The following is a 10,539-nucleotide window of genomic DNA, read 5'->3' on the forward strand; positions in this document are numbered from 1 at the left end:
TGTAGAAAAACAAACACTCCGCCAATACGTCATGCTTTCATGTTTGTAGTTTAGGGTTCGTTTGGCGAAAGATATGCAAACCATTTCTACTAAAATGAAAGTTCGGAAGTGCTATCCGCGTCTGTGAAAGGTACTTCAGTTACTTCCGGGTATCCCCCAAAATGACATCATGGGAATTGAATTAACTGGCATTTGCTCATCGAGTGCACACACGTGTTTTGTGTACACATAACACCTTCTATGGCTAAATCACAAGTCACGGATTATAGAACCGGGTTCTACCTCCCCAATGAGGTAAGATTATATTTGCATATTTCTAGATTGATTTACCCTGGTAATAGGTCTGCTATAGGATGTTGATCGTATAAAAGAAGAAGCAAATTGGACATCATCATCAATTGAGAGAGCAACGCTACACAAGCAAGAGTGAATTAGAACTACCTGTATAAGTAACATCAACGATATTCGGCAACCAAACAAGATTCATTCACCAAGATATAGACTAGAAATAGACATCATCAGAGCAAACATGAAACTCCAATCAGCATTATTGTTATCCGTCCTGATTGTCCTGGGCCTCGCCCTAGCTAGCGCTTCGCCCATCGGTCGTGTCCTCTCGAGGTTACGGAAGACTGCCGGATCAGGAGGCTCGAATACATCCATTACATTCATACAACTTTATGCAAGAACACTCGAGCTGTCCATAAATCACGAGAAGCTCTATTTGGAATTTGTAAGTATTCTTTCAGTGAGAAACATTAATTAACTTCAATTTAACCCACGACATACTGGGAGACTTTTAGCGCCGGCTGATTTGACATTTTCATATGAATTTAAATTAAGAGCTGTTCACACATCATAGGAATCTGTTTTTTCTAATTATATAGGCCTAATGGGCGAGTTTAGTGTTAGGCTTGACTTGACTTACGATTTTCATATTTTCGTCGGCTTTTGTTTATCACAAAAAGTTCCTTATCGAATTGGTGCAAATTTAGGCGTGCAATGTAAGTTCGCAAAAAAAATGTTATTTGTGATATCGGCCGATTATTATGCGAAGGGTCATTGTTCTTGTGCAATTGTACCGAGAAATTCGAAGCTTGTCATAATATAAAGATAACTTCATCTCTGTACTCTAGTAATAAAACCTTCCACATCCAGTTTGTTTTGGGGTACTTCTTTTGTGGCAACTTTAACACATATCAAATTAGTACATTATTAAAAATAAGCCTTTACCAGCTTGTTATTTTTGACAATTCCACATATAGATACAAAAAAGAATCAAAATAACACTAATTTCTGCACATACAAAAAACCTGTTTATTTTTTATAACACCCTAAGCTGTTACTTCTCTCTGTGGTATCTATATGAGACAGTGACCATGGTGTCGATTTGGGCACCCAAGGTTTTGCAGCGTACTTATTAATATTCATAATATATTTATTAATTCATTTGTTTTCCTTCCCACATCAGATAACCGAGAGGTTCCCAAACACAAGGGGTCACCGCATTGAAGATGTTGTGTTATCCTACCTCCCTACTGCACGTAACCTCCCCAGTCACAGGGAAAACCACTCGGTAAGTTTGCTGAATTAAAGGTGGTAGAATAAGAAATCAAATACTTGGTGGAAACATTCTACCTCCATGGTGAAAACGAGATTGATCATTTTGTCCCGCACGGATCGCATTTGTTTTTCTGTAGTTAATAGAACTGCCATCCTCAAAACATTTCCTTATTTTGTTCAAGGATTCCCTTTTTGGAGTCGATTTAGAAGTCAACCGTTTCCCCATTAAAAAGCACAATCGACGGTTGCAATTTTGATGTACACAAGAAAAACAACTTGCGCCCGGATCCTCAAAATGCAGTAGTCATAATCGTACTTTAGACTCAGTGAAAACAGGGCCCATTCGAATTTGAGACCAATTGACTCACTTTATTCAATGGTTTCCTGTGTAGTAGCAATACTTATAACCGGGAGTTGTCGAAAAGGCGGACCAAAATTAGGCACTCAAAAAAACCTTTGACCATTACACAACGTCACTTTTACCAAACATAAAGTGGTGTTTGAAGCTTGTATGGTGTGAATGAATAAACTATATAGTAAACTTACGGGTACATCTCTTTCGAGGGAGTGTTGGCTCTGAAAAGAGCCGGTTTTGGTCTCGACGTTTCGAACAGTTCTCGTCTTCATCAGAAAAGGATGCTACTTTATTAACTGAATGGTCATGAACCCTCATAAATTACCAGCAATCTCTTTATTTCCATATCCCATCTTGCCCCTGCAATATCATTGTACTGTAAACTACACCAGTTGCATGTCTCTGTGGATTTCCATAAACGGATAACAGCACGTGCGACACGTGTTGTTTTTACAAATATAAATATTACATTAAGACCCCGGTTCAGACAGGCACTCCAGAGTCACGACGGACCAAAATAGATTCGAAGTGACTCGAGCTATAAGTCAACCAAACCAACTTGTGTTCAGACAGGCATTGTTGTTTGGGCAAAAGTGACAAAAGTTGCGACTTTGACAGTGACTCAGAGTAGGGAATCCCTGATTTTACAGTTCAATGACTATTGGGTTTATGCACAGGGAAACCACATGCCACAAAGTATTAGTTCATTTCTTTCTTAATCATCGGGCAAACCTAGAAAGTCGAACTTTTATAGCTTAGGCCTAGTATTTCGAAATTTATGCCTGTGATTTTGTTTTCACAGAGCTCGGGAAAGCACCGAGTATACAGTGCTAACACACATCAATCAATCCAGCAATCAATCAATCAATCAATCAATCAATCAATCAATCAATCAATCAATCAATCAATCAATCAGTCAATCAACTAATCATAAATAATTTGTATAGCGCCTAAATCAAAAGTTTGCTCAAATGCGCTGAGGCACAGAAGAAATAAAGTCATTGATGGTAGGCCTCCTGAAACAAGTGGGCTTTCAGAAGTGCCTTGAATGTGTTGAATGATGTTGTGTCCCTGATGTGATTGGGAAGTTTATTCCAGAGTTTGGGTCCAAAACCCAAATTGATATTCCTTATCCCCAATGCAAATGTCCAAAGCTACATGGTGTTACCGAAGTTAAAAACAAAAAGTTTAACGTGACTTTTGAACGATATCCTTTTCATCCTTACAGGACGACGAGTTGCTTCTTGAACACTACGGCAACCTGAACATCTTCCAGATTGCGTTGAATAGAGTGGAAGAAACAGAGAGGGGAAACTTTACAGATACACTTGGTAATAATACTGAGATGCTTCGTGAAGTCATTCTTAGGCTGGAAACTGCGGTAAGTTGACGAGAGCTAATCTTAATAATAATAATCATCATAGTAATAATAATAATCATAGTAATAATAAAACAAATAATAATATTAATTTATCCATTAATATTATGCGCAATAGTTTCATAAACAAAATAATTATGTTCAGATGTGCATTACTGTAGTTAAAATTTTAACCCATTATATTGGTGCAATTGTCCCCTCCCATGTTATCAATGAAACTAAACTAAGCTTTTGGAAGATCGTAAAGATTTGTGAACCAAGGGGCGTATCCAAGATGGCGGTACCTACAGATAAGACTGCATGTGTTGGGACGTCATGCCATAGCAATCCAGCCGTAGCTGTAACCATCTTTCGTACACGTCATTAAAAAAAACGCGACGAAAACAAAATGGCGTTAGACGTTCACACTTTATTGGAAACGAGAAGCATGAACAAGATTGTCGCAGTAGACTATATATGTTGTTTCTGTCCCATTCAAAACATTATTAAGAGTCTTCCAAATATAGCAATATATACCTCTCTTTGTACCACGATGTATACATCTATGTGGTACGAAACTGAACATTCCCTTAAAATATCTGGTCGGCTTTTGAATTTGACTTTCATAGCTATACTGCACAAAAGTAACCGTCGCCCGGGAAGCACACAAGGTTATCCACAAAAAGAAATGTTTTTGTTTATAAAACATCAATGACCTACAGTTGCACACCTTCTATAGATAAAGCATCGAAACAAGTGCACATTTTCATTGGAAACTTGTCTCGTAAAAGATAAACAGTGAAACGGCTGTAGTTATAAATATCTATTAGTATAGGGTAGCCTATATACATAACTCAACGCGAGTGAACAATCTTTTTAAAGAAAGTTTATAACAAAATGGTTATGAGACCAGTTGGAGTAGCACCTTATTAGGTGCTATGGCGCATTCAGCAGCCACTGTCAGATACACCAGGCAAACCCCTTCTCTTGTAGTGTTATTAACATAACTATGTCATTTAACGTGCATTTCACAACACATTATGAAGCATTAAGCACACGAGTGTCAGAACACTGTGCTGACCAGAAACATCAGAACTTGAATCCGGTGCTCTTAAGCGATCGGAAACGACCTGAAAATCGTTTTCATGGGACGAAACTAAAGTCCAATAGGAAGCTAAATCTGAGAAAACTTACTAGGATGTAATGGTGTCCAAAAATATGCCCACTTCCATGTTGTGACGAACGATTTGTTTATTTATTTAGCTTAGCTTTACCAAGTAAAACAACCGTCATCCATTGACTTCTAGAATTGTCTGTGGGTTTTTAGGCAGGATGTTACCGAAGGAGGTTGCCACCTGGGCCCAATTTCATAAAGCTTCTCAAGCACAATAAGTTGTTAAGTACAAGTAAAATGATGCTTACTCTGGAACAGGGTTACCAATCAAAACACCATGTAACATTTACAATTTTTATTGGTATCCTGCTCATTTTGCCAAACAGAAATGTTGTTTGCCACCCGAGCTCAGGAAAGTACTGAGTAAACATTGCTAACCCACATCGGTACGGTGTAAGGGTAAAATATCAATCAATATTTCCTGCTTATTATAAGCAGCTCTTTGAAATTTGGCACTGGTTTGAGTAGAACCATCTATGATAATGATTGCCTCTCATTATTATACTATTTTGTTTCCCCACAGATGAGAGCCGTTGGACTCGACAATGCAACACAGACCATGGAGACCATGGTCCCTGCTTTCCACACCAATGTCACCACAGAGGAACACAACATACGTACTCTCTTGGTCTTGCAAGAGTTTAATGGCTACATTGCCGAAGTAGTCATAGACTACGAGACGCTGAAGTCACGAAGAACAAGTTAGTTAATTGACACTGTTAAGTTATGGACACTCGAAAACCTAAAATGCCATCCATTTTGTGTGTGATTTAGTAAATATTTAAGTATTTTTAAGCTAATTCAGTTTATTTATTTAATAGTTATAAGTAGGATACCAAAGGTGTAGATTTCAAAGTATGGTGTGCTCATCATAGTGTTGCAAGGAAAGAAGCGGATACATACAAGGACGTCTGGGTACCGGGTATTCAATATTTAGTTTTGACTCATCTCAAAGTAGATCAACATCACAATAATTGAAAAAGCACAAAATGGTCAAACTGCTTCCTTTCAGTGGCTATACACCGCCTTGCAATTGTCTATAGACAATTGAAATATAGATTGATGTTCTGCATAAAAATCAGAATGACATATGCTGATACGCTAGAGATGTTTAATGCAGACAAAGGGGTTCAACAATTTCCCGCTGTGCAAAAACTAAGCACAAAAACTAATAACATAATTGGCACACCGTGACGTGGTATTCTGGCTATTCACCTTATATGGTAGACAGACTGTTCGGCTGAATATTTTTACAGGGCAAACTTTTGTGCACAAGTAGCACTATAATTTGGGCAAAGACTGTTTTCCCGCAAACTTCGATAACAGTTACATTCTAATCTAGTTAAGAGGGCTTTTTATAAGTTATTTACATGCATTATATATTCATTAGAAGTTTAAGGAGTAGAAGTTAACCGAAACTACTGTTTTATACATTCAAGCAAGTTCATTGAATTTATTTATTTATTATTTATGATTCATATCACTATTTTGTCCGCGATCATTCCAAATTGCACACTTATTTTTCCTGGGACTTGAATTTTAGACGTACTTTTATTTATTTCCCAATTCAGTCAAAAAGGATATGGAATATTTATATAAATATATATTTATTATATCAAATGAAATCGTCTTCTATCACAACTCACAGTGCTCGATACATTTCTGTAAAGCTATAATACAATTAATTCAGAATAAGTGCAAAACAAACTTTGAGAGATAAGCCAAAGTTGATTAAGCCCTTTACTCTGAATTGACTGTACATATTTTTGATATATACAAAGGTACACAGTGCGGCCTGTGGTCGTACTCAATGTTGTTTTTAAAGAAACTAAATCAGCCGGTAAGGGTTGATTTTATGAGTTTGAGGAACGGACAGTTTTACTCATAGTATAGGTACGGCGATATTCGTCTTGTATAGTGGCTTAGACCGTATCCAAAGGCTTAGGCTACGGTTAAGGTTTCGGCTATAGCTGTTGCTAAAGGCGTTGCCAAGGACGCGCTGATCTAGCCGTAGCAAGGGCCAATTCGGACAGGGTCTTAAACAAAATTATATTTATTTTTTAACGACTGATACTTACCTCATTATAGTCGTGTTTATAAAGTTAATTAAATTGTGTACCTTAAAACTCTTAAATTAAATACATTTTTTTAAATTTATCTTGAATCAAAGTTTTTTTTAGTTTTCTTATATTAATCAAGTAATTAATCATGTGGTTTTTGTGTACAACCGCCAGAGTATTTTAAATTATGCTATTTATTTAAATTTAACATAAAAAACTTAACTTATATTCAAGCGCCAAATTCTTCAAACCTTAATGACTATTTCAACAACGCCCAATTCATATTTATGTTTAAATATTAATTATATTTATTTTAGTATTTTCAAAAAACAACAGGTATAACATTTATAGAATGTCAGCAATGTATAGTTTTTCATCGCCTACACTCCAATATTTGATTTGTTTTTATTTCGATTACGAAGCTTTAACTAATTATAGGCCTATTTGGGAGTAACGACTATTGTATTGTGTATAGCAATCGAAGTAGCAAGCTATTTATTTTAATTTAACTTCACTATTTATTCAAGTGCCTAATTCTTCAAGCTTTCATGAATATTTCAACAACCAATTCATATACTTTTGTGTGAAAATATTTATTTTTATACTAATAATTAATATATTTATTTGAGTATTTTCAAAGCCATTAAGTTTTAAAATGTATTGAATTTTCAGCAATACACGTTATCGCATACAGCAATGTTTGATTTAGTTAAACTTTGAAGCTTAAGTTTATGAATTAGAGACTAACATTTTTATTTATTTGAATATGTGTTGTAAAGCACATGCTTTTGATACTATTAGAAAACAATTATGATTTATTTGAGACTATTTTTTTTAATTGAATGAAGCTTTCATGAACATTTCAACAACAACCAATTCATATACTTTTGTGTGAAAATATTTATTTTTATACTAATAATTAATATATTTATTTGAGTATTTTCAAAGCCATTAAGTTTTAAAATGTATTGAATTTTCAGCAATGCACGTTATCGCATACAGCAATGTTTGATTTAGTTAAACTTTGAAGCTTAAGTTTATGAATTAGAGACTAACATTTTTATTTATTTGAATATGTGTTGTAAAGCACATGCTTTTGATACTATTAGAAAACAATTATGATTTATTTGAGACTATTTTTTTTAATTGAATGTGATGTAAAAATTAGACACAGCAGTACTGTTGCCCATGTGTGAAAACATAGGTGCTATAATCTGCAACACGTACCATTCCAAAGTTTTTTTTAAACACGCTTTTTATATTTATGTGTATGGCTTTTGTATAAGATTGAGAAACTTAATAATAATGGTGCGCAATGTATACTCAGATCCACCGCATGTTGTAGTTCTAGGTTGATTTTGGTAATAATAAATTATGATGCAACTGATTTTGTGCAATGTTTGTCCCATTAATTTTGTTATCTTCAATTAATATAGTTAAAGGATTCGTGTACTTTTTCAAAATGTCCACAGATTTACAGGGTTTGAAGATAACGATAGTGGAAAGCTTCCCTCTAAATATTACTTAATGAGATGCTGATGTTTTTTTAAGAATGAGTAAAACAAAATCAAACAATAATTTTCGTCTCAGTCAAAACTTATTAACCAGTTATGATATTATACCATAACATACCATAACTGGCTATATTGTGTTTACATGCTAAAACTGAGAAAAAAATATTTTCGTGACATTGTTTTACTAATTTTTAAAAAAAACTACAGCACCTCAGCCAGTAACATTTTAAGGCGGGGAGCCTCCCACTGTGATTAACTTCAAACTGTTTAAGTTTAATGTAAATTTGTGGACATTGTGTTTAGTATGTTAGAAACATGCAAAAAATAGTTAATGGCCTGACGTTTCGACCCTAGCAGAGTCTTTCTCGATTTTTAGCCTTCGAGAAAGACTCTGCTAGGGTCGAAACGTCAGGCCATTAACTATTTTTTGCATTTATACTCTCGGTCCATTTGGTTGGTAAGTTGTTTGCAACAGCTAATTTAATTTTCTCATCCTATGTTAGAAAAAATTACATATGAGACTACTGAGGTGTTTTGAACCTTTGGATTCAAGTTGGTCCCAACCATTGAGTTTTGTGAGTGCATGCGATTCTGTTTTGTTCAAACACTTTAGTATAAAATATATAATATGGTTGGGAAAGTTAAAAAAAATTATCAATGAAGCTTTCTACCACCATTATCTTCAAACTGTGTAAGTTTGATGTAAATCTGTGGACATTGTGTGTTTTGTTCTACAAAAAGTACATAGACCCTTTGAAATGAATAAAGGTAACAGCATTAAAACAACTTTAAAATTTCACAATATACTCATGTACTAGAAAATGGTTCAAATGTTGATTAACCTATAGCCTACCAACTTCCATACATTGATACATTATCTGAATTCATTGAAGCGTGGATGTATTGACTCACTCAACTATATCATGGAGGAAGAATGACTATATACACTCAAAGTCGTTATGAATAGGAATGACGTCATTAGGTGCATCAATGGGCAGTTCATCATGCGTTGGGGTTCGACTTCAGTAAAGGGTGGTTCCTGTTTCTTAAAAATCTCGAAATTTGTTGAAAGTGACTCATAACCGAAAATTCCAGTATTGCACCAGCTCATCCCTTCAGCACCAATCGGGAAAACAAAAAATTCGTTTTATATTGTCTTGAATAATTCGTAATGACATCTTGATGAGTAATGGGAATAATATGAAGAAAAAGAAAACATATGAAATAGCTGGGTCACAGACTGGTGGACTTACTTTTCGGTTGTGTGACCTTGGAGGGGTGAAGAAGGGTATTACAATACCAACATTACAGAGGTATGGCGTAAAATAAGCACCCGATAAATAGATAAATAAATAAAACAACTTAGAGAAAATAGGGAAAGATTTACCAGCATAATACATTGTGTTTTAGACAGCCCCTTATCGTTAAGCGTGTCATTGATAAAGACTCAATATTCGAAATACCATCAAGTGGCTTGAAGTCACTAAGCTACCAAAGTTAATTTTCTCAGTGCTCATCGTGGTCCAGATGAGTCAAAGTAAAGAAGAAGATTTAAAAAGACTCTGAATGAAAGAAGCCTGGATATAAAATCACAAATAGCATAAAACATCATCTTTGTATTGAGTTCAATTTTGATGTGAACATTTTAAGAAAAGTTCGCTAGAACTGAATTTGAACCCGTGACCTCCGGGTTCACGTATCCCTAGTGGTTTATCAAATGAAAAGACTTTCATTCACAGATACCGCAAATCCTTACAATGCACTTTTCATTAACACAATGTCCGTTATGACGTCACGATTTCCTTTGCTGCGTTTCAATTAAGGGACTAATAATGTAACTTTAGGAATCACCGATACTTAGTTCAGCCAGAGCTCAAAGGGAAGTTCAGGTGGTACACGCATCTTACATCCTGAATTGTTTCATGATATACTATTGATAATTCTTTGCTCTTAAAGGCACTGGTCACTATTGGTAATTACTCAAAATAACTATTAGCACAAAACCTTACTTGGTAGCGAGCAATGGATGGAGAGCTGTTGATAGTACAAAACATTGCGAGAAACGGCTCCCTCTGAAGCAACTATAGTTTTTGAGAAAGAGGTAATTTCTCACTCAAACAATTTAATATTTCAGCTGAAGCCTTTTATTATGCATCTGATAGCACACAAGGGCTCGAAATAAACACAGGATTACAAGCCGCCAGAGTCCAGTGATTTTAGCGCTGTGCCAGTAAACTTACGACCGTACAAAAGTCCGGTGGTCTTATGCTGTTTAATTTGAATAGTAACACCTCATGGAATTTTTAGTACAAATATATATTAAATGCCCATAAGAAAAATGACCTTCATCTTCTTTTAGCACTTGTTCCCAAAACAGTTTTAATGTGAAACTGTGTAGATAGTGTTCTCCTCAATATTGATTCCGGTCTAGTGACACATTCTCTGGACCAGTAAACGTTTTGAGCAACAAGCCCTGCAGTCTTGTGAACTTGTTCCCCAAATTCAAGCCCTGAGTG

General features: G+C 35.3%; 2 protein-coding genes across 2 annotated transcripts in view; one reads left to right on the top strand and one right to left on the bottom strand.

The window, feature by feature from the left end:
* The window catches only part of LOC139948057 (pre-mRNA-splicing factor ATP-dependent RNA helicase DHX16-like), a 90,577-nt gene that overhangs the window by 76,263 nt on the left and 3,775 nt on the right, over positions 1–10,539 (bottom strand). The window lies entirely within an intron of this gene.
* Positions 414–7,328, top strand: LOC139948220 (uncharacterized). Its single transcript, XM_071946306.1, has 4 exons — positions 414–733; positions 1,472–1,576; positions 3,147–3,299; positions 4,973–7,328. Exons 1-4 carry the CDS (start codon positions 530–532, stop codon positions 5,153–5,155), a joined length of 645 nt encoding a protein of 214 aa, XP_071802407.1. The 5' UTR covers positions 414–529; the 3' UTR covers positions 5,156–7,328.

This window comes from Asterias amurensis, chromosome 15 (assembly GCF_032118995.1).
Source record: "Asterias amurensis chromosome 15, ASM3211899v1".
In the NCBI taxonomy this organism is placed as follows: domain Eukaryota; kingdom Metazoa; phylum Echinodermata; class Asteroidea; order Forcipulatida; family Asteriidae; genus Asterias; species Asterias amurensis.

Excerpts from the sequence above, each read along its gene's own strand:
- LOC139948220 (XM_071946306.1), top strand. The coding sequence starts at position 530 with ATGAAACTCCAATCAGCATTATTGTTATCCGTCCTGATTGTCCTGGGC. Across the intron at positions 734-1,471 it reads AGAAGCTCTATTTGGAATTT|ATAACCGAGAGGTTCCCAAA; the intron begins GTAAGTATTCTT and ends TTCCCACATCAG. Across the intron at positions 3,300-4,972 it reads TTCTTAGGCTGGAAACTGCG|ATGAGAGCCGTTGGACTCGA; the intron begins GTAAGTTGACGA and ends GTTTCCCCACAG.